At 39.6% G+C, this 25,001-nt stretch overlaps 1 protein-coding gene across 1 annotated transcript; it reads right to left on the bottom strand.

The window, feature by feature from the left end:
* Positions 1–5,426: 5,426 nt before the first annotated feature.
* CTCFL (CCCTC-binding factor like) lies at positions 5,427–24,422 on the bottom strand. Its single transcript, XM_057378607.1, has 13 exons — positions 24,006–24,422; positions 23,327–23,899; positions 21,830–22,092; positions 21,218–21,364; positions 17,639–17,991; positions 16,378–16,630; positions 14,645–14,815; positions 13,864–13,997; positions 13,061–13,181; positions 11,654–11,803; positions 10,815–10,975; positions 9,908–10,028; positions 5,427–8,760 (listed from the first exon to the last, which is right to left on the bottom strand). The coding sequence occupies exons 5-13, from the start codon at positions 17,777–17,779 to the stop codon at positions 8,570–8,572; spliced, it is 1,443 nt and encodes a 480-aa protein (XP_057234590.1). The 5' UTR covers positions 17,780–17,991; positions 21,218–21,364; positions 21,830–22,092; positions 23,327–23,899; positions 24,006–24,422; the 3' UTR covers positions 5,427–8,569.
* Positions 24,423–25,001: the final 579 nt, after the last annotated feature.

Below are 25,001 nucleotides of genomic sequence, written 5' to 3'. Positions count from 1 at the left end.
TATTTGGCAAGAAGTAARAAACCACTGCACAGTAAAAGGAGGTCGACAGTGAACAGATTTTCCTTTAAATTTTAGCATCTTGTTACCATACTTTTTCTTCCAGCTATGTGACCTATAGCCATGAATGGCAAAAAATATAACTTAAAATAGAAAAACAACAATATTAATCAAGGTCTACTCTCAGAGATATATTTTTCCTAGTGAGTATTTCATAGTTARGAGGGCTGAAAATGACCTCCAAACATTCCAATAATCTGTCATAAAACAAATTCACAGAAAAATTACTATATTTGATATTTACTTATTAGAAATTGCAACTGCAATTGGAATTCTGAAGGGGCTGCCCTAAGAAAGCCTTGCCCTTTTCTGGGTGAACTATTTAAGGCKGTATCCTTGACTGAACTTCCAGCATTTTAGCAAATTTGACCATGTTTGTCTTCCACCCAAAGTACTCCCAGCAAAAATAGCTGCCAGAGCTCCTGTGCAGCAGTTGACTARAGAACTCTGGTTTTTGCAGTTCTCTTCTGCTGTATTTTGAGAAGGTTTTTTTTCCCAAGTCTCTTATCAAATAGCTTTTAGTAGTGACAGATAAGTTTGGTGTAAGCCTGTTAGTTTCCCACGAGCAAGAGCTTTGGGGAGACTTTCAAGAGTATATTTGAATTATAGACACTGAATGAATCATAAATAAATACCAAGATCTCTGGTAGGCACAAAATACTGGTTTATGTTTTGATGAATAAGTGGCAAAAGGCATAAACCAAATTACCATAATAAAAGATTATATTTGTGTTATTGAATTAACACGAAAAATGCAAAATTCTATTCTGAACCACACGTTTGTTATTGCGAAGGAATTTCCACCAAAAAATGCAGTTTTACAGACTGCATGCATATTCTGCTGGACTAAATGGAGCCTGAAACCTATAAACAATTTGTACTAATCTAATTATAAATGTACTAATCTGTGTTGGCACAGGACCACGCTGCTACCTACTTATGTCATAAGAGTAAAGACAAATTTAAATTAATACCTGCATGAGAGCTGTATGATGTAAAACCATTACRCCTCTGACACCCCAGCCTTTATCAGTGTGGAAAATCCCAGCAATTTCACTGAGTAAAAAAAGAATCCTGACTGCATAAGTGGCAAGAGGAGAGCAAAGCTTTGTGGTTGTCCCCACACCGGGGTGTAGCTTAGGGACAGCTCTTCCCTTCACATTTGCTTGGAGTCGGTACAGAAAAATCCAGGAAGGAGGAAATAACAAAATATTAAAAACCACTAAAGCAGCTTCCAGAAAATGCCCTTCTGCCCCTGCCTTAGTGTCAGTGAGGGTTCAAGGAACATGTCTGAACCTGCAAACCAGCCCCAGAGAGCGTCAGAGGGGAACCAACCTTTATTCACAGCAACGAAGGGTCAGCCCTGCACTTCTTCATTCTGTCAGCTTCTGRGGCAGAAAACTGATACAGGGCACAGAGAAATAGAAACCACAGGGCACAGGAAAATACAGGGCACAYACAGCCTGAGAGGGAAGGAAAATGTTCATTCACAGGGTCGTGCCATGCTGGATGCTCACTCACCTTCCTCACCAACAGTTGGGCAATCGTGATCCTTTGTGGAGTTTYGATGCAAAATGAGCACTGGAACTTCCTGCAGAAACAAACATTTTGCTCCCAATCCTTTGGGCCTCTGGTAAAAGAAAAAATCCCCATGGGCAAAGAAAACATCTATTAAAATAGGAAGTGTTGTGTGTTATACACAACATTCAAACAGTCTGAGGTAAAAAAAAAAAAACCAACACAAATTGATCATTGTGCATGAGTTAGTTCCTGCCATTTCAATTCCTTCTGACAGAGCACAGCCTCTATTTAGTATTTCTTATTCTTCATATAATAAAGTTGTAAGTGCCAAGAGCTGACTGATTGATAATGGTGTTATTTCCCAGTTTCACTCAGCAATGYAACCACAAAGCKTTTGGATTTCTGGRCCTCGTGAAGGGGTGGAAAAAAAGYTAATTTTGTGGCAGGGCTGCTGCTTTTGTCCTGTCTGTTACTGTTCACTCTCCRACAGAAAAGCTTTTTGTATTAAATTATAAAGAAGTCACTGGACAAACTCAAGAAAAATGAGTCAATCACTGCAAGAAAATGATGCGCGTTCAAGTTAAATATTATGAATTATGTATACTCATTCATGCTGCTTATTGATATTTGTTGTGAAGTAACAACAGCTTGTGTATTCATCAAAGGATKTAACACTAAATTTTATGTTTAAATCACAATTACTTCCTTCTCTCCGAATGGGACTATGTCCTATTCACCTGCCAATAGGAGAAAACATGATCGGATTGAGGAAAAAAATCCAAATAACTTTCTCCATTTTATCTCATGAAGGAACTTTCTTGATTTAAGGCACAGGACGAAGTTCACTGCCAAGTATAGATTTACCAACAGCAACWGCCTGATGCATCCTCAGGGTGCAATTACAGCAATTATCTGGATGGATCTTCTCATCAGCGACCTTTGACTCATCCCCTACGAACTGTCAGTGTTCATCACCAGATGGGCAGAGCGGTTTTATTGTTTCCATCCRTCAGCTGCTTGTGAGAGGGAGGAACCCCCGGAGCACAGCCGCTCCCTCCTGGCTGCTCTCCCGGCACGATGGAACACCCTGGACRCTCCTGCATCCCYCACAGGCATCGCAGGGAAAGCAGAAAAAAGATCATTTTATATCCAAAGTACGCGTGCGCTGCCTAATTTTAAAAAGTGGGATTGGTTGGTTGAGCATCACTTTTTGGAAGTTTGGCCCAAAAGGAGAGACGGTTGTCTCACTTTGCATCTCGCTAGAATGAATTCAGTGAACTTGCTATAAACTTACACCTCTGCAAAGGTGGAGAAGAGTCTCACCTTAACACTATTATGACATTTATTATTGCACAATTTTTACTAAGCAAAGCTCCTGCATGGCCTGGAGTGGACAGTTCACATAAAATTAAACAATTTCAATTCAGTCAGTAAAGTAAAGGATGAAGGAATAAACAACTCCGTACAAACAGCAGGACATTTAAAATGGGATTGGCAAATACTAACTATAAACAGTTTTACAGCTTTCACTTTGCAGTGAAACAGCTGATGAGTTCCTGTAACAAAGGAAAAATCACCTTTGTCTTAAAGGGATGATATTTAGCTCTCTCAGTTTACAGCTCTTCCAGAAAAAGGAAGGCAGTTCCAAGGTTTAACTRTAATCACCTTTAGCTGCTATCTACTATTTAATTAGTTGGCAATAAAAACAAGACTCTTTCTTATCAAAGCAATCAGCAGTGTTACTCCTTCGAATTCCTCCCATTAACTGSAAATGTTGTTATGTGGACAGGGCAGGGACAGAACCAATGACAGTCAATCTGGGAGAAAAAAAAATAACCCAAAAGCTAAAAATAAAATAATTTAAAGAGGCAGCCCAAACAGTCAACTACTGAAGGAGATTGAAACTAAAKTCTTCATTGTCAAGTGCCAATTCAAAGTGAAAACAGATTGAACCAAAACTGTCCAAAAATGCTTTCCYATTTTGTAACGCTCACACCCCTAACGCCAGACAGAGCCCAGCTGTTTCTGCAACTGACTTCAAACAATAGCTGGGCTGTTTAAAAGTTTAAAAGCTGTTTAAAACAGGGAATGATGTTTGCCTGAAGACATACTGTATTAATGCAAATTGCTTTCAAATGCACATCCATTTCCTTAAACAAAACAAAAACGAGATATTAAACTGAGTGGAAGTTACTGCTAGAGCCAAATACAACCTATCAGCCATAATTCAGTCACCCATTAGGGACTGCAGGAGTGAGCTTTTATGCAGGGGGAAACACAGCAAAAGGGGCCTCTGTTTGTACCAAAGGAAAGTGGTTTTCATTTCACTCTTCCTACTTTGGAAAGGCCTTAGGACTATGGAGTCTGTGTCTCCTTTTTGGACCYTCCAATTACCACCAGACAAAACTCTGTGTTTCTCCTTCCAGGAYGCTGCACACACTCATGCCCATGGCTGTTAGTCATGCTGCCACAGTGCYTCCCTATCAGCTTAAGCACTGACCTTTAAGAAGTTATAAATGTTATTTCAGCTTTCATATTCCAATTTTAATGCCTCTGGAAGTGATTAACAGCACTGGTTCTATGACTTTAGGTCCTTGCCTGTTCGCTCACCACCTTCTGCTAATGTAACTTAATCATCACATGCTGCAACACCCCAGGTTTCTATTCCTGGTTCGGTGAGACTGAAGTAGTAACAAGCAGAGCACACTATCATCARTGGGTTTCATTGCTCCTGAAGGCAAGGATTAAATCAGAAATTCGTTTTGTTCTGTGTCATCTTACTCAGCAGTACAACGGAGACAACACAGCTATGGCTGAGAGACGGAGAGGCTTCCTCACAACCACAATTACACTCCCATCTGTTAASTTTTTGTCAATTATCTTTGCAGTGTAGTTGTGAGATTGTTAAATAACCAAATTTGCGTAACTAACGAAAAAGTAATCATGGCAAAGATCCTCAGGAATGAGCCGACAGRCAGCAGACATGTTTCCCTGATCCAGACTCAGTAGTCAGCAAAAAGATTTGAAAGACAGGAAAGAGACTAGTTTGGATACAAAGGAGAGGATGGCAGGAATGTTARGATGACAATTCAAGAAAATTTCTTGGAACAGTCACAAAAATGGAAATCAGCTGGAAATCCACCATTTCCTCCTATACTCTGYAAGAATAATGCTTAGACAGTGAGTAAAGACCACCTCATGGTAAAATGTTACATCACAGCAAGAAAAGCCCTGGTCCTTGCGGTGGACTCTGWCTGTGAACCATTTCCACACTCTTGTGTCAACATTTAACTTGGAGAACGTATGAAAGAAATCTACTGGAAAGCTCCTCCTTTATCAAAGGGCCAGCTCACTCCTCACACTCTCCATACCCACTTCACCTCACCTGAAAAGGAACTTTTAAAATTTGCTTAACAAATCCGTTGCCTGTTAAAACACCTGATTTCTCCTTAAGTAAAGGTTTTTTTTAGATAAGCGGCTTAAATTATCAACAAATAATAACTTTACTGATACGTTAAAAAGATTTATCAGTGACAGAAAATACACTAACATGCCCCCTTGCACTGGTGGAGCTGACCTGACCTTCCACGGAGCAAAGTCAGCCAAGGCAGAGCCGGAGGAAAAAAATAAACACAGCAAAGGAYGTGCAGGGCTGAAGGGATGTCACAGTCAATGAAAGTGGAGGGATCAGCTGAGCCTGTGCCAGCCCCACCGGGAGMAAATTCCCGTTCCAAGCAAGGCAGTTGTGCCGTCCCCATCCTCTCTCCTGGTCCCGGGGTCAACACTTTGTAGGGATATTAGGACTTAATAACCTGCCAATGAAAAAAAAAAAAAATAAAAGAGCTGTTTTTATATCGCCTGGACATGGCCAAAGTGTGGATGGACGCGCTGAGGGAAACTGAGGCAGCAATTCCAGAATCTCTGAGCAGCTTTCGGTGCGCTCCCACGGCGGYGGCCCCGCGCTGCCACCTGCGGGACACCAGAGCCAACTTCCAGCCTCGGCTCCTGCTTCTCATTCCCTTGGCAGAGTCTAGGATCCTTCTGAGATTAATTCTTCCAAATTTCAGGATGTAATTCATTCTAATCGACACATCACTTCTGCAATGCCACACGCCACATTTAACATCATTGAAGCCACTGCTGCGTCAACACTGTTTTATATCAGAGCCTAAATAGTAAAAAAATGTATCCAAAGGCCTGTTTTTACTCTTTCTCTATTTTTCATCTGCTGGGTCTGTGCAAAACTAAATTTCCTCACACATTAACTATTTAAAGCATAGACAATTCCAGCTTGCAGAGGAAGCTCGAAATGCAAGTTTCCTCTTTTTTCCCAAATAACTGAATTATCTCAGAACACTGTTACATAATACCCTAGAACACTTCAGTACTATCTGTTTCACACATGAATAATTCCTCTGTATTTAACTCCTCCACAATTAGTAAATTAAAATATTTTAAATTTGTCATCTGTTCAGAATATGTATCACTTTAAAAGATATTAATATGTACCTACTGGTCTAAAATATGTGAGTAATACAATGAAATTAAATTATATTTGTAAAGTAGAAATCAGAATAGTGATGCAAATATTTGCATTTGCATAGTTATGCAAATTCCTAATCATGAAGAACAATCACGGCTGTTAAAAAGCATGAGGCCACTAGGAATGGCTCCTGAGGAGGTCAAAGCATTCTTTCTTGATTTCCAAAATGACACATTTTAGTTTCTAACTACTGAAATAATRATTTTGAAAGTTCAAGAGATAAAAATATCTTTTATTACTACATTCACATTCCACTTTCTGTAGTCTGATTTTTAGATGTCAGCACAAAATGAGTCAGCTTTGTTATTAACAATTCAAATGAACAATATATATTCAGCAAATTGATCAAGGAATTTAAACAACTTCTAAAATTAATTTTAACAAAGAAATCTGCTGCTTAGAATTTATAACACAAATGGAAACAGCACAACAAGAAGAAAGTTAACAATATTATGTAAGCAATTATCACGAACAAAAGTATTCTTAAGTCCTATCCTAGGTAAGAGCAAATGAACTTACTAAAATTTTACCAATACAAAAACAGACAAATCAATAAATGTGAACCTGTATATTAGGGAACACTTTGGAAAGACAAAAACAATTAGGATTTTTATTCAAGCCCTCAAATTTCTCCGGGTTTGCTATGAAAGTGAAGGTTTCTGTTATCAAAGTGGTAATTCCTGTTCACGTATTTCACTGAGCTGACTGATGAAGGTCTTGATGAGGCCTTTGGTGTGGTCTCAATAATGGGATTATTTGCTGTAAGACAATAATTACCTCTTGCTAATACCAACATCCTTCTTTATCTGCTCACTGTGAGCACAGATAGTGGGGACACTGCGTGGCAGTGAAAGCTCCTGGCACTGGTTTGGGTCACAGAACAGCTGCTGAATTCAAGAAGTTATCCCAGAACAAGCAGGTAGACACATTACCATGTATAGGAGAGAGCTGGTATTTTAATAAATTAACTAGCAAAAATTAAAGTTTCATTTTTAACAGGCTATTCAAAGTAAAAAAAGTATAAAGTTGCAGCTGCTGTCAGCCTGCAGCTCACCTGGAGTGCACAGCACAGGAATTCTCTGYCCCTGACCACATCAGCAGAACCAGCAACCACAGCTTGCCCAATGTGCAAACCCAAACCATTTAACACCAGTCAAATTCTACACCATAATGAAGCTAAACACAGATGTTAATCTTGAAACTGGGATGAGGGTTTGCCATTTCAATTAAATTTACTTGTTACACGACCCAATATAATTATTGTTATGATATTTTTTAGTTATGCTGGTGCTTATTTATAATGAAATGTAACATAAGAATAGGAGCATTAAAGATGAATATTTTAAAAGTATTTAAGATTTTATGAGCAGGTTTCCAACTATTAATTATAAATGACAAAAAACCAAGTGTGAACAGTGCATAAATGACAATTGTGATCATTGTAAAAAAAATCATAAAAATTAATAGTGCTTACTGTAATGACTCTAGCAATTACTAAAGAGTTAAGCCCGGTAGTTTCCTTATAACCTAAGGAAAGTTAGAGAATTRTATTTGACAGTTAAATTTTTTTCTGATTCTTATGTATACTATCAACATGGACTTTCCTAAATAATACAATTGTGCTTTATTGAAGAGCTAATTAAAATCAAAGTCGTGGGTGTGTGTTTCGGATCTGGAGTTAAATGGAGGATCACAATCTTTCATGGGAACATTTGCAAGGCTATTTAAAGGAAAAGGAGRGGTAGAGAAAACAGATCCCACCTGCTTTCAAAAAAGAGTCTGCTTAGAGTCACACATGGTTCTGCATTCTCAGAATGTGGGGGTCCTCCCCACTTTTCTGACACCCTGTTCCTGCTTCATTTTTGTCATGCAGCTCTGCCTGCCCAGCTAACTGAGTGATAAAAACTCAGACAAAAGATCAGATTCTAATTACCAGTGGTATGAGGCATAAAAAACGGTGCTTTATCACAAAATTGTGCATTCTATTGCATCATGAATTAGAAAATAAGTGTTTGCAGAAAGGAGATTTGGTAAATGTTCCTTGTAGTGAAAAATCATTGCCTTTCATGTGYTCACCTCAGCAAAGTATAAACACTGACATTCAGGCAGCTCTCAGTGATAGCCACTGAGGGATAAACTGGCTCCAAGTCAGTCTGTAATTCTGTGAGTAAAGCTGGAAAAAAAAACAATGCAAGGTGAAACAACCCATCCATTCTTTAACAAATGACTCTGAAATTAGCCATTTTTCCCATTGTGTTATTACACGTGCATAATAAACCAGGTGAAGGTTCCCTCTAACTTTCACACTTTGCAGTAGTGTTTAAGTTCATGATAGAAACTGCAGCAAGAAGAAACACGAGCACTGAAGGGCTTCAACAGCTTCCAACCAGCATCTTTTCTACCTTTCTAACTGGGGGTGGTTCCACACTTTGAACTGCTCAGCAACAACTACAGAGAACAGGGATGACCAGTCTGTTTKTGCATTATTTGTCCATCATGCTGAGGATCCATTTCATGAGTTGATTCTGATTTGTGTTCCCTCGGAGTTGCTGTTTYGATCCCATCTAAAACAGGAACAATCTCACTGGAACAAGGTTTGTTTTTCACAATAGAGACATCTTGGAATGATTTCAGGGCAACTTTGAAAAAAAATAAATATTGAGATGATTAATCAGAAAGACAAGCAAATACTTCAATAAATTTAACAAATATGAAGTTTAATTTAGTGGAGAAAATGCTGCCAATATGTAAGAACAGCACATCTTTTATCTTACACTTGGGGAATGAAGATATCTTCTGTTGAATATTACATTACAAGCCATGTTACTGAGTTTGGTATTCTCATCAGAGGAAAACTAAGCATTATTTAACTGGAAATTTAATTATCATAYGCATCCTTTTTTTAATTATTAGCAACAGCAAATCATTGACAGCCCCAGTCTCACAAGTCATCATTGGCAAAACCACACTGAGGATCCCACAGGCCCCTTCAAATTGTGCAAGAAGTGGACAGTGGTATATAAATCCTTGCAAATGTCAGTTTTGGGGAAAGAACCTTTTGAAAAAAAGCAGATATTTCTAGGTTTTGTGTAAGCCAATTAATGAACTGAATATTTGCATGAACAACATCTGAAGACACATTATCATAACTCTAGAAAATCAAGATTTCAGATGAATGTATTTACAAGATATCAAAAAGAAATCATTTGCTTGTAGGAAAACATTAATAAACAGCAAAATCTAATTACTGCAAAAACATAAACACTGCAGCTGTAACACTTTTCTCTAACCATACCATTACAGCCTCACCAGTGAAAACAGAAGTGTCAATGCTAATGTAAACTCAGCTGCTGATATATATTCATTAGATTCAGAAAAGCTCCAACATTTCTTCTTGCTATGTCAAATTTTCTCTCAGTGCAGCTACGATCTAGACCGAAAGGTTTAAGGGCACCTAGGCCTAAGATCTATCTAGGTCTACACCTAGGCCTAARGTCTATCTCCATTCATGTCTCTCACTCAACAAAAATCATCTGAAAGCATTGTTGAGAAGGGATTTTAGGAACTCAATTGCAGGAGCAGAAAAGAGCCCAGAATGGCACCTGTGCAATGACCCAACTCACAWGACAAGAACTTCTGACACACAATAAAGCCTACTCTGAAGCATTCTTCCATTATTAGCTTCGCTGTGAAACAGTAATTAAGCAGCAGGGAAGATTCASTGCCTTAGACTTTCAGTCTTGATTCTAATTTACATGATTGAATTCTAACTTAGTCACTGATTACCTTCTGGCTTAACACGCTTCAGGTTCTCATGGATTTTATTTTTGCCTTTGCTTCCTTTTCTGGGTGTAGCAGTTTTTGCCCTCACCAATCCACAGCTCGCAGCATGCTTACACATATTACTCTGTTAACATAATGAAGGACAAATATATCAATCAAATATTAATCTATGTAAGCCATTTAACACACACAAAGCAAATATGATTCTAACAGACAAATTTTGGAACACTAAGTGGAAGACTGACTTAGTTAACAACTTCCATAAAACTGCTGAAGGTTTTCCAGTATATGATTTAAAGTTCTGCTTAAAAAAAAAAGTTGCCATTTGGTGGGTATAAAATAAAATTCATCATTTTTTGGTCCCTGGATAAGCAATAAAGTTTTACATGTAAAATCTGYATGTGGGAAAAGGGTCACATTTACTTTAAAGTGTGCACAGTAAACCCAAYATGAGAATATATTCTCATTGCATATGGTTTTGAAGTGAATATCAGTTTCTCACTTTCCTTGCTGAACTGGTCTAGCAATCCTAAATRTACTCTTTAAAAGAAAAATTTTAGTTCAGACTGAATTTATTCTGCATCACCACTGAAATTCACATTTCAGGCTCGAATGCTACATTTTGCTCTTTATCACAACATCCCTGACAGTGATTGCTCTTACTTTATGCTTTTAAGTAGTGCATCTACAAAAGATTTATCAGAAGATAATCTCATAATTTCCAGCATTTCAGTTTCACCCTTTATTTGTGAATGRTCWATCTGGGAAATAAGCACCACTACASTCTTCTAGTTGGACTGCAGTCACAAAAGTTTTTGGTTTTTTTTAAGGTAAATATAACCCCAAAGCCAACTATACCTTGCAAAACCATCAACAGAGCACACAGTATTTTCTCAGGGAACTGAAATACCTGGTTACACGAGCAGGTGCACTGAGCACATTTGAATCTTTTCTCATTTCTGTGAGTCTTCCTGTGCTGAAGGAAAGCGTAGTGCTCGTGAAAAGCTGCTTCACAGTCCCGGCACTTCACTGCCTCTTCCATGTAGGAGTGAAGATTCCTCAAGTGRACACCTGAGCAGTTATGTAAAACAATTCATTTTAATGGCAACATTTTTTTTTTTTATTTCCACAATTCTGAACAGGAGTTGGGCTGTGTATAGCCCTGAGTAATGCAAACCTTGTCAAGGACAGCACTGAAGAATCCTCTGTGCTGTCTGCAGTAGGGGTAAAACAGACAAATTAGTTTAAAATTAAACTAAAGTGGTGGCAAGGTGTTGTAACTTTCCAAAGAAATCAAGTAGTTATAAGCCTGAATCTTATTGATTTCAGTGGAAATCATCTAACAAATCAAATACTTAGAAAAAAATCCAGTTTTAATATTGCTTGTTCAYGTATTTCTGGAAACTTAATGTTTCATGTAGGTTCTGTTGTTAGTGGTCAGCTCTATTGCCTCCAACACTTCTGGAAAAAGAAGGTCACAGAGCCACAGGTATCAAGCAAATTAAAAAAAAGAAAAAGCCAAATCTGTGCTACTTTGCATTTTAAACAAATTAAAACATCAACCACAAGATGTCACCACATCTCCTTGCAGGAGGAGCTTACCTGTAAAACAATGAATACATTTTACTTTCAATATTCTGTGATTATATGGAGTCAGCTATAACATATTTGGTGAAATTTTATGAAAATTAGAGATTTCACCTCTACTTATCTCCACATTYCATTTTCAGTGTTTTCCTTTAAACTCACCCAGATCACTTTTTCGGGACAGAAAGGTACTRCAATGAGGACACTGGTATTTTGGCACATTTTCTCCATGTTTCTGTAACATATGGATTTTCATGGTACCACTTTGAGTGAATCTGGTTTGGCAAACGTAACATTCATAGCGTTTTTCACCTATTAAAAAGAAATTAAAATGGCATTTGCTTAGAAACTCTGCTTATTTGATACAAACACAAATTCCCACAGAACTCAACATCCATGTTCTAACAGCAACAGTCTCCAGACCAGCCAAAAGTTAATATTAGTTGACAGTGCACAAAAGACTAAACAAGTTTCCAGAAGTTTACATAACTGATTGCAACASAAAATCTTGGCTTTGAGTCCACAAGTCCAACTGATGAAGCATAAAGGCATTCATATAATTCTAAACTATTAATCAGAAATTATTTTAATTAACATCTATTCTGCTTTGAGTACTTCATGTACAAAAATGCAGAATTATCCTCAAATATGCAAGGAGAGAGTCAACAGCTGTAGAACATCATGATGAAAGTGATACACTGCCAGCCATTGGTAATGGTGGGGAGATTAGGAAACTATTTTCTTTCCTTTYTTCCCCAAAAAGCAACATCAGGTGTGACTATCATTAAAAATCACATCAACACTGGCCACTGGCACAGATTTGAACCAGCTTCAGACTGGTTCTGTGGAACAAGTCCCTGCCAGTATTTGGTAACACTCTTGAACTCTTCCAGTTGAACTCTTGTGGTTGACCCTCATAAAAAAATAACTCAGTTTAATTGCACCAAACTGTCTCAAGATATGAACCAATGTGTGCTAAGTGGGGATATCTGGAAAATTTTACTTCAGCCATGCTGTCACACTCTGATTCAACCTAAAACATTAATCACAACACATATTACACATCATAATTGAGCCAAGTTAAACCATGAAGTACAGGATTGATACCCACTGCCCTGTGAGATGATTTACAGGTTACAAAGCTATGACAGGAACACAGTGCTTTCAGTGTTAAAGCAATTTAATTCTTTGTTGACCAAATTAGTTGCTGGMAATCTGAGGTCACAACAATATCCATGTTCTGAACTGATATTTAAAAATCTCTTGCCAGATACATCTCCACACAGCATCATCTAATTGAGAAATGAAAGTGAAAACTTGACCCATAGGAAACAAAATATTTTTCTAATATAAAAGAGGTTTAGGAAGAACAGCAAGACTAACTACTAGCACTGCTAGGCTTCCAATAGCCAAATCCAGAACAYTGAAAGAGAACATGTTTTTCAGGCCTGTTTTTATTCAAAATCACCAATTAAAAAGGGCTAATTTTGAGCTGAAATTAGATCACTCCAATCCAATGAATATTAAGGACCAGAGGCCCTAGACTTGATCCTAACCCCAGGGTTTTACCTGTGTGGGTTAACTTGTGCCTTTTCAGTTTATAGGCATCTTTGCTTGCATAGCTGCACAGGTCGCAGGGGTAGGGCCGCTCTCCCGTGTGTGAGCGGACGTGTCGCCTCATTTTGCTGGCCTAAGATAAAAATAAGAGATTTTCTAAAGCAACATCTACATTAGAGACTGAATTAATTAAAATACAAGCAATTTTACATACCACACCTATGGCAGTTTAAAATACTGAATTAGCACTCTCACATCCATGTTTTTCCCTGTACAATTAGCATGTTGTGGTTTTAGGTAACACCTCCACACTCTTTCCTCAGATTATTTTAGTTCCATATTTAATGTCCACATTAGCAAAAGGAGAAATTTTATAATAGGAACATAAAATACAGAATTTTAAAAAGAGGATAGCTACTACTACCAGGCTTCTTAGATATGCCAAACAGAAAATTGTTTGAAAACAGTCAGGAAAATAAATGAAAGGGTGATGGGGATAAAATTCCATGCACACAAATGAAATGAAATGAAAAATGAAATGAAATAATGAAATGAAATGAAATGAAATGAAATGAAATGAAATGAAATGAAATGAAATGAAATGCATGGCACCACAAAGTTGTAGCCATCAACCACCTCACAGTAACACTGTAGCAACATAACAGATTAAACACAATCCATCAGTGAGTCCAAGGCCGTCAGCAAAGCCTGGACTTCTCAAGGTTAAAAATCTAGGCAAAAATTCTGTGTACATTAAAATCTTGGCACGTGAAAGCCTTCAAACCCTCCCAAAAGATCAGTAAAGCTGTACTTACYTCGACACTGGAGTATTCACATACTGTGCACTTGAAAGGCTTCTCTAAAGTGTGTTTGTACCTCCTGTGTCGTGCAAGCTCCCCYCGGGTCACAAAGGCTGTGTCACACTCACTGCATTTATGGGGTTTGTTCCCTGCAAGAATACACCATTAGAATTTTATTTAACACCACAGCAATGTGATTTATCTGCCTTAAATCAACATGCAGAGTTTTTAAAATGAACCTTTTCTGATATTCTGKTTTTTTATAGACAATATATCATATGATGGTTTGGGTCAGAAGGGACCTTAAAGCTCATTTTGTTCCACCCATTCCTATCCCTCCAAGCTCTGTCCAACCTGGCCTTGGCCTTTTCCAGGGATGGGGCATCCACAGCTTCTCTGGGCAACCTGTTCCAGTGCCTTGCCACCCTCCCAGTAAAGAGTTTCTTCCATATATATTTATACCATAACTTTATTTTAAATATTTTGCTTCATATGTTTATACAGCAAAATGAAAACATCACAAAAAATTCTATTCTGCATGTAGGAATGAAGCATAACTGAAGTCRCTGTTCAGTTGACAAGAATTGTTAGAATGGTATTCAACAAAATAAAAAAATACACACACACACAGAGTTCCTCACTACAGACCACATCTTTTCCATGTGGAGCGCCAAAGAAAATCAGAGAAACTTGTGAACAAAATGATCACAGAACACAGCTCAAGGCAAAGTCATTTGCCTGTTAATTCAATTTTGAAGACAGTATGTAAAATTATGTATTTTCCAGCATCAGGTACCTGTATGTGTGTTCACGTGGTTGTGCAGCAGAGTTGCTGTACGGAAGGCCTTAGGGCAGAGGTGACACACGTGATGTTTCTCATCAGAATGGGTTTTCAAATGAYGCCTAAGACTTGATAATTTGACTGAGGTGAATGTGCAGAAGAAACAGCTGAAACGTTCTTTTCCTCCTGCTGGAACAAGGATACATTTACACTGTATACACCACAAAATACTAAAAAATATTATCAATTTCTCGAGTCCCTCTAGTCTGGATAAAATGGTTTCAAAATTCTACATCAAAGGACTTCATTAAGACTTAAGTGATTTGCCCCCCAAACTGGTTTTTTTGTTAGTGATACAGTTTAAAATCTAACCCCAGGAAACCTAACTCGACCCTAGCTCTCACCTCCAAGACAGGATGAGATTTCCTCTCTCAGTATCATCATTAAGACTTACAACCTGTGCAACAAACTTCTTGATAACAACTGAGTAATTAGCACTAAGTTTATTCAAAGATTTGGAAATGGCAGGTTAAGCTATTCCCAGCTTTCTGGTACTCCTGAATCTGTAAAGTGTACATAAAAAAATCATGATTTAAAAGCCTCTTTATAATTACTGGTTGAATTTGAGGGGGAAAAAACAGCTCTTTGAAGAAGTCATAGAACAAAGTTGGTGGCACAACAGTAAAGAATTTCTTTTGAGAGTAACAAGTTAAGATTAAATGTGCAATCCTTTCAGTTATGAACATTTGAAACTGTGAAAAGGCAAATACGTCATATTTGAAGAGTCTTTCCAGAACAGTTGTCTCAACTCCCAAGTGTGCTCTCTGTAATATTTTCATGCTGAGACTAAAATGCATTTTATACAATGCTTTATACCACACAGAGATGTGCAGATAACACTTCACTTCAGTAACAGCAAACAAAACCGCTTTATTGTCATYTATTCGTTGTGGATTCATGCCCACACAAAGGATCATTGTTAGCTTTGTTAAAGCTGCTCAAATGTGCTTCCTATAAAGGCTGTAACTAAAACAGGGGACGTTAACAATTTGTGCAGTATCCATARAGAACCTCAGCCAAGATACCTTAACATCCAGATACAACACACGCATTCACAGACTCAACATCCTTGATGTCATCCAATTTTTASAGTACACACACGCAGTTTCTAGGGAAACAGATGCTTATCTGTTCTCTTCTGAGTCAGTTCTTAACTTCTGTAACATACTTTTAGSTTTCTAAAACCTTAAATCAGCCATTTTCTGTTACTTTCATTAGGTTCTGGGAGAGGCTTTGTTGACAGAAATTGATTGATACTTGCCCACCACCCTCTGCTGGCAACCTGGAACCACTSTAAGCTTAACCATAAACCTTCAAACAAGCACATTTTGAAGTTGAATGAGTGAATCAAGAGACTAAATAAATTACTAGGTTTATTCAAAGGCATTTATGCAATATTAACTTTGAAATCTCCCTGGAGGTTTCAAATACCACACACTATTCAAAAGATCATTAATTTCTAAACACCATCCAAAATGTCTCTTCTGAAAACAAGGCAGACGACATCAGCCTGAATAAGATCTTCCAGCAGGGCTGAAAGGTATTTCTTCTTCTTCAGAATTTCACAGAATGTTAGGACTTAACCTAATCTAAACAATTACCACTGAGTATTTAATGTAAAATTTCAACCTCAGTTCAGAATCTCACTTAACACACATTATCTAAAAATGAACTACAAATCTTTTTACCTTTTTTTTGTTGTGGAGCACAGGCCTCAAATTTTAGATTCTTGAGATTTCTTACAACTGTTTGTTCTGATGCAGTTGGATATTCCTGCTCTTTACTTTCACTGAACAGCTCTGACAAATCCACACCCTCTTTGCAGCTCTGACTCTTTGTTTCCCCAACAGTGGAAAAAACTTCCTTTCCTTCCTCCTCTTCAGATGGGCTCAGTTGCTGGATGTTGTTTTCAAATGCAATGGCACCATTATCTCTGTCAATCTATTTAAAAGCAGAATATGTTTTACAACTTTCTCAATCAAAGGCAGTCGCTAGTGGCAAATCAACTGAGCAGTCAACAAGATGCAAGCTATCAATTCATTCTGATTTTCAGTCTTACATGTGATGGACAAAACTGCAACAAAAAATTTGCATTTAGCATACAGCATTCTAACTGGGATGTGAACAATTGTGCCCTACCTCCTCGAAATTTTATATAAAATTTCAGARCATCATTTTAAGATTGCAKCACTATGAACACAGAAACCTGTATYCTTATGTTTTTAAAGAAAATATTTCAAATTTAATTTCAGTACATTTACCTTTTAAAAGAAAATGAGAAGTATGCTCAGTTTTTTATACAAATTTAGGACTTCTGCAGATTAATTGCAATGCCTCCTTTGTCATATAGCAATTAACCAGGTTGTTATACTTCTTGCAATAGTTAAACTTAAATATGACCTACCTCAGAAATTACCTAGTGGTGCATAAATTTTGCAAGAAAAAAAGGTATTTTATTGTAAAACCAATATAATAGCTAGCACAGAACAAACAACAGTGTTTGCATGTCCTTTTTTAATAAAATTAAATTCAAATGGGACTTTATTACACACCCAGTTTAACAACTGCAGTATTGAACTAATTCAATTAAGGAGAAGGGAAATTGTGTAATGCCACYTAAGAGATCAAGTCTGTCAAACAAATAGTACTAGACTGGTGAACTGAATTAAAAACTTGTCTGAATTTCAGAATTTAAATATTACCTCAATGTCATCTCAGTAATCTGGGTCTCTTCCAACTCAGAATATTATGTGAATCCACAAAGCTTTAGTTTGTCATTTTAACAATGGGATGAGATGATATAAAGATGTACAAAGGATGGGACACTTAAGCCCAACAAATTTAAATAAATAATACTGACTAATACTTAAGTCAGAACCAAAGCAGTGTGATGGTACAAGCTAACAGCGAACAACGAACTTTTACTTTCACCTTATCCACAATTTGTACCTCCATCAGGAGCGTGTCTGGCAGTTTCTCTGTTGCCTTGCTTTCCGCACTCTTTTCTTGCCCTTCTTCTTGCAAAACATGGATCTGCGCCAGCTCCAGGTCATAGAAGAGGCAGACACCCTCGCGCAGGGTCAGAGCCATGGCGGGGGCCCGTAGCACACCACGGCCTGGTGGTGCTCTGCCGGCTCCTCCAGTCTTGGTCCCCTCCAAACACCGAGTGTGGGGTCGGTGTTTGTCACCCCACAATGGGGGACGCGTGTCCCGTCGGCACCGTGGTCACCACCAGCTCTGCTCCTCTGCTCCGTTCGGGTCAGCCTGGCCACATCACCCTTTTCGTGGCGGCCTTGGCTGTCCTGCAGGGAGGACAAACCACGGGGGTTCAGGACCAGCCCGGCCCTGCCTCATCCCACAGCCCCAAACCCTCACCAGCCCTCGCCCTCAGTGCCCGCTGCTCCTCACCCAGGGCTCACGGCTGTGGGGATGGTGCCATGGCGCCCCAAGGCCCCTCATGGCTGTGGGGATGGGGCCATGGCACCCGCTGCTCCTCACTCTGGGCTCTGCGGCCCCACGGTCCCTCACGGCTGTGGGGATGGTGCCATGGCGCCCGCTGTTCCTCACCCAGGGCTCCTTCGTCCCAAGGCCCCTCATGGCTGCAGGGATGGGGCCATGGCACCCACTGCTCCTCATCCAGGGCTGTTCTGCCCCAAGGCCCCTCATGGCTGCAGGGATGGTGCCATGGCGCCCACTGCTCCTCACTTTGGGCTGCTCCGCCCCAAGGCTCCTCACAGTGTGGGGATGGTGCCATGGTACCTGCTGCTCCTCACTTTGGGCTCCACTGTCCCAAGGTCCCTCACGGCTGCGGGGATGGTGCCATGGCACCCGCTGTTCCTCATCCAGGGCTGCTCTGCCCCAAGGCTCCTCACGGCTGCGGGGATGGTGCCATGGCACCCGCTGTTCCTAATCCAGGGCTCCACTGCCCCAAGGCCCCTCACGGCTGTGGGGGCGGTGCCATGGCATCCACTGCTCCTCCCCCAGGACTCCACTGCCCCAAGGTCCCTCATGGCTGCGGGGATGGTGCCATGGCACCTGCTGCTCCTCACTCTGGGCTCTGCTGCCCCAAGGCTCCTCACGGCTGTGGGGATGGTGCCATGGCCGCCCCTCAAGGGGAGGCAGCAGGACCAGGACTCAGTACCCTCCGCGCACCTCGGCATGGCCGCCCTGGGCCTCCCTTTGCTGCTCCCTCAGCAGTGGCGGGACACAGAGCCCACTCACGGGTAGCAGCTTGCGGGAAGCAGCTGTTTTCACCTGTTCATTCCCCACRAAACACAAAGCCCTGAGCCCGCAGAGGTTTCCCTCCAAAGCAATGGGTGTCCGGTGTTCCTTGGTCCACGCTCACAGCAGCTGCCATTTTCTCACCCTCTGTGCAAAAATAAAGATCTCTCAGCCATCATTGTAGGCCTTCAACCTTCTGGCTGGAGACCACAGGGCTGAGCTCGGTTGGTTTCTGCACTTGTGGAATATCTGCAGCATTTCCCATGTTTCTGCGACAGAAAGCCTCCAGCCGGGAGCTGTGCACCAGAGTGCTGCTTGAAGGGCTGCTGGATGCTGCTGCGACAGAAGTGTTGTACAAAATTGGCTCAAGTGGCTTTGCAGAGGCAGTGGAGTGATATCTCAGCATCATTACACCRTATTTTAGGCCAGGATTGGTTATTCAATGAGAACAAGTTGAAAGACTTCCCCAAAAGGCATTGTGAAAATGTCTTTGAGGTAAACTTGCACAATTTGAGCAATTTAATATTTAATCTCGTGTACCCTTCTAGACTAGTAATTTCCAGCCATCAAACATCTTATAAAACCCACTTACTATGAATGCTCTATTATAYACTAGTGCAGAGGGCAGATTTGGAGCTTTAGCTCTAAAGATTAGTTCGGTGCTTTGCAGGGTACAGCACATTGCACAGGGACTGCAGCCCAGTGTGGTCCAGATCCTGTTAAACTGAATTACTGAACACTAATCAAAGCCCCAAAGTAAGTGGTGGTTTTCCTTGTCTGTGGAAATAACCCAGTAAAACTGGCATTTGTGAAATATCCGTAGCACAAACAGCAGCCCACACCACTGACATTCAAGCTGTACCCTCAGATGAGGTGTGGTTATGGCACCTTATCCTCAGAGACAGCAACTGAAAATCCCATCAATACCCTTGAAAACAACCACTCCTATCCACCATTCTGTAAAATCTTAAATGCAAAAATAATACATTTTTACATTTAACAACTGCAAGTTAGTCATAACTATTCTGCTCCTTGGAATCAACACAAATCCAAAGCAATTATTTAAGGTTGAGTACTTATTYCAGCAATTTAGAGCTGATAGTTTGGTTAGACACCACACTATTCATCATCCACGAATCCACGAGCTCTCAAAACTAAAGAACAGGATGCAGAGCACACAATATATTCACATAATTAGGCTGCCAGTAACTGTGGCCAGAAATTTTACTTCTTRCACATCTCCAAATCTTTTCAAGTTGCTATGAATCCTGTGCAATTATGATAGTTGAAGGGTACTGTAGGAAAAAGTTGTTRTAATAACAGACCATCCTTTACGTTATTTTAATGAGGTTTTCTGCACTTCAACAGTCATCAGCTTCTAAGAGCTGTCCTGCCTCACACTTCTGCATTATTAATACCAGCASCATCCATGCAGCTACAGTAAAGGTCTGTCATTATTTCTGTTATTAACCAGTATTTYCAAAGATTTATCACTCACATGCAGAATAGCCCTTCAGTTCATGTTTTTTGCGGAATTTAAAGGAACCACTTGGATCAGCAATCTACGAATTCAACCATTTTCCGAGTAGGTTTTGACACATTAGAGGTTAACAACTCCATAATGGCCATTATGGTGCGTTGTGTGTACAGTCTCCAGTTACTGCTGCTGCATCGTCTATCTATCTCTAGCTGCAATCAAGCTTCTACCCACTCCTCTGGGAGTCTGCTTCTTTCTAACACATCAACAGCCCGCATGAAAAGTCTGTCACAAAAGAATAGAGGGCCATTTTATATTTTAAGTCATAATTATACTTCGGGGGGTAACCGTTCAATATGAATTATTGTTTGTTAGGAGTATTTTATAAGGAGCATAAGGAATTTAATGTAGGCACATTTTCTTGTGCTAAAGTAATGTTATATAAAGAAACCAAATTCAGCCGCAAAATTGCAGATAAATTGCTGATAAGAATCTACCAGTGCATGAAAGTGAATACATGGACAACTAAAATCCTCAATCAGCAGAGTAAATTCTACCCTTGGCTGCACTAAGRAAACACAGCAAACTTTGTCCTGATCTGTGGTTTTCCACCCAAGTATAAACAGTGCAGCTAATTTTTAAAAGAAAGCAAAATACTGGGCTATCTGTTTAGATAGTCTGTCTTAAATCTGAATAATGTCTTTTATAATATTTAATGCATGTTAGGTGGACCTGACTTTTTAAAAAGCTTCATTACCATGTACATAGAGCATCTTTGACCTTGAATGTAGTTCAAGGCTTGCTTCCCTTACTGTGTTTCAGAAACTCACTTTGGACAACTGCAGAGGCTGTTTATCCAGCCTCTAWGGTGATGCTTTGCACCTCCATCACAGGTTCTAAACTGCAGTACTCCGATGCCAATGGAAGGATTGCCATCAGTTTAACTGGGCTTGGAATTAGGCCCAGAACAGATAACTCTGTGAAGCAGTGACAGTGGGATTTATTTACACATTTTTGACCTGTCCACAAAACGTAGAGTAAATCAGGACTGCCGCAGTGCACTTAAAAGTGAAAAAAAAAAGGAGAAAGAGACCAAAACAAAAACCTCAAAAAAAGTAGGCTCAAATTTAACCTCCAATGCTCATAATTGTTTCATTTATGACACTTCGTCTTGTAGTTGAAACCTCCATTCTTCTCCAGAACATGACTCCTGTTAGTCTATGAGAAAACCCAGTCTTTGTTGTGACTTATTTTGACAGMTTTAATATCATTTTCCACCTGGCATCTGGAAAGTTTTCCCTTTTCACTTTCCACCAATGTCTCACTTTTGTTTCCAAGTATGTGTCGTGTTCACACCGCACCTGTCAGTTGTGTGTATGCTTCAGCACTGGGCTGCAAACATACACACCTCCCCTTTGCTCCCACCCCAGGGACAATCATACCTTCAGCACCTCTTTTGCAGTGAGATATTGCCCCTCTTAATAATGACAGCACCAGATAACCTCCTTCACACCATCACCTGCTTCAGAGGAAGTGAGTATACATTTACAGCCTTCTAATTCATCTGGCTCCTTCAAATGTTGCTCAGGTCTTGAAGCTGTCACTAAATGGTTGGAATTTCTTTGCTGTATTTTCTGGTGCTYCTTGCTCCTTTGGTGTCCCACTTTCACAAATATGAAGCATTTCTTCAGAGACCACCAAAAACCTTCATTAAAAAAAAAGAAAAGCATGTCAGCTAATGAGTGAGATAAAATTTTACATTCTTTTTGATGCTGTTCTAAGCAACTGAAACTTGCAGATTCAGAGTTAAGTCAGTGCTTCAGAGCTGGCCTGGAATATTCTCAGGAGAAAATATACAGTTTGATCACTTGGAAAKAAGAATATTATTAACTTTTTTCCCCCACCAGACCTCTGGTTCTGAAATGGAAGATACAGTTTATTTTAGCAGACATTTAGGATTCAGATCTGACTCGGATTTCTTGCCTGCCCCACAGAACACAATTCTCTGCTCCCTACTGCTACAATCATATAAAAGCTAGGCAGACCTCAGACCCAGGAACATCAGAACATACAGTCCTACTTGTTTCCTTACTGAATCCCCAAAGCAGAGGGAAGATGGGAGCACAGCAAAGCAAAGCCAGATGGAAATCGTGCTGGAGGGTATTGATTGACTAGTGTCTAGGCAGGCTATAAATTGCCACCTCTCATGCAAAGAGGAGAGTGAGCAGAGCTATCTCAGGGCACAGTGCTTGGACTGCGCTGTTCCTGCAGGATCAGCTAAATTCGGGTTGTGCCTAAGGCACAGGCAAAGCCAGGCTTTGCTCTCTCTCCATGCTCATCTTGACTTTGAGTAGAACAAATCATATCTTTAAATACGAGTGATTCTTGCAGCAGAACAAAAGCAACTTCTATTAAGTTAAAAGACTTAATGCTTTCAAGTGCTGTCTATGCTCTTAAAATCATGCTCCATACTGTAAATGATTATAATTATATAGCATGACAAAAAACAAGACATAATAGTGTACAGATGTGGGATATATAAAAGGGGAAGTTTTTAACATAAGCTTATTGGAGCTGAAAGTACCAGGGATGATTGATTGCTTAGACACAAGTCAGGGAAGTGGTCTAAAAATTATTAACCATAATTGCAATTTGTCTATTAACTGTTTCRTCTAACATTATGATATATTTAGAAACAATCCTGCCACCCAGTAATGCACAGTTTGCTGCTTGCAGCAAACAGCAGAGCGSCGTGCCTGGATCCATTTGGAACAARGATGTTGATTTGGAAGTGTGTAACTTCTTCCATTTCAAAAGACATTAGCATGGTTATACAGTTAACTACACCTCAGTGACTTCCACTGTTTTTACAGAATACTCTTTAATCCGAGAGATAGCAAAGAAAGTTTTAAATACAACTCCCCTTAGTTAGTTATTACCGGTTTCTGTTGCTGTTTGTGCAAGGGTCGAAGAGCTAAAAGTTGAAAAGGCAGAACGATTTCCTCTTGTTTTGACTAAACTGGGGGAAACGTGCTGGAGCTATGCAGAATTTGATTGCCAAACACAGAGAGAGAAGATACACAGTGAGAAAAGATAGTAAAGGTTTAACCCAGCTGATGTAAGAAACAAACTCCAAGGATGCCCATGTTTCCTTCCTTTATCRCACTGTTAATCTTTAATCGGGAAAACAGTTCTGAGAACAGCTCTTTGTGCACAGCTGAACAGACACCAAAACTTGAAAGTTAATAAGATCACTGAAGAATGAGACAATTAAATGATTGTCCTAATAAATCTGTGAGAGATGTACAGCCCAAAGGAGTTCAAATTCTGCTTCCACGTGGATGTGCAGCAAGTACACCTTAAACCTTGCAAAATCAGCAGTAAGGAGGTGGTTGGTGAGTTCAGAAGAGCAGCGGGTTCCTGTTCCAGCACTTTTTTCCAGCTCAGATAACAAATCGTCTTGGGCGTTAAACTTTCTGAGGAGTCCGAATCAAGCTTCTTAGTTCAAAAATCTAAAGAAAAAAATTAAGATTAAGGGAACATTTAATAACTTGTGTATTAATGTCGCTTCATTGTAGAGCAGGTGATGTAGTCTGTGATGTTTATCAGCAGAGATACCTTAAATCTTAGTCTGCTCYACTGCTACAATGTTGAATCATCACTTAAAGACCATGACCAGATAGACCCATGCCTCTCCAGCAGGAACTGGTAATGGAAATATGGTATAGCAGGCTTAGTTGTACACCTTTTCTGCTCCTGTAAGAAGAAACAAAGTCAGCCTTACAGTCCTTGTAATCTTAAACACCAAGAYGAGGCAGTGTCTGGAAAGCAAATGACAATAGCTGGGTGACAGGTTTTGTGAATCATGGTTATTACTCTGTTCAGAGCTGTCTCTACAAACTGAAAGTCTCTTGATCTGTCATTCACACCCATCTTTTGTTTAAGATCTTCTGGGCAGAGCACATTTGTGCTTCACCCAAAATAACAAGGTACTGCCTTACTGCAGAGCAAATACGTGAAGTCTACAAGGTTAACAAAAACATGGGATTTTTAATTTTATTTGCAGAATGCAAACTGGTTGGTTCATTTATACATACTGGTTGAAGCACACATAAAAGAAACTTTTCTTTACATGAACAGTATTCATATGCATATATATTATCCTGAACCAGTAAATTTGGAGACAATTACAGATGGTCAGTCAGAGACGCATGTACAGCAGAGTCAGAATTCTGTCTTTCTAAATGCATAAGAAAAAAAAGGGATGATCTCCAGGGTCCAGTCAAACTCCTGATACCTTTACTGAGTGCTATTTCTAGAAATAATCAAAATTGTGGCATTTGTCTGGTAGGAACCATCTACACTGACCAAACAAAAGTGCTTTCACATTGAAAAAATCCCATTGTGGTCCACTGATGTTGCTGTACCCCTGCTAGAATGGTGYTAAGCATAAGTGTACAGTATGTAGGATTTTACCTGACCTGTTAACACTTACATAAGAGTATTCCAGTAAACAGAGGAGCCGTTACAGGGATTATTGGTTTTTGTGCAATGTTGATTTTCCTCCAGCTGCCAGGTTCAAGAACCAAAAGGTATGTAGTGCTTGACATAGGC

The sequence above is a fragment of the Malurus melanocephalus genome, unplaced genomic scaffold, assembly GCF_030028575.1.
Source record: "Malurus melanocephalus ecotype Western Australia unplaced genomic scaffold, MMel_1.1 scaffold_367, whole genome shotgun sequence".
NCBI classification, from domain to species: Eukaryota; Metazoa; Chordata; class Aves; order Passeriformes; family Maluridae; genus Malurus; species Malurus melanocephalus.
This window is presented reverse-complemented; position numbering and strand designations above follow the sequence as displayed.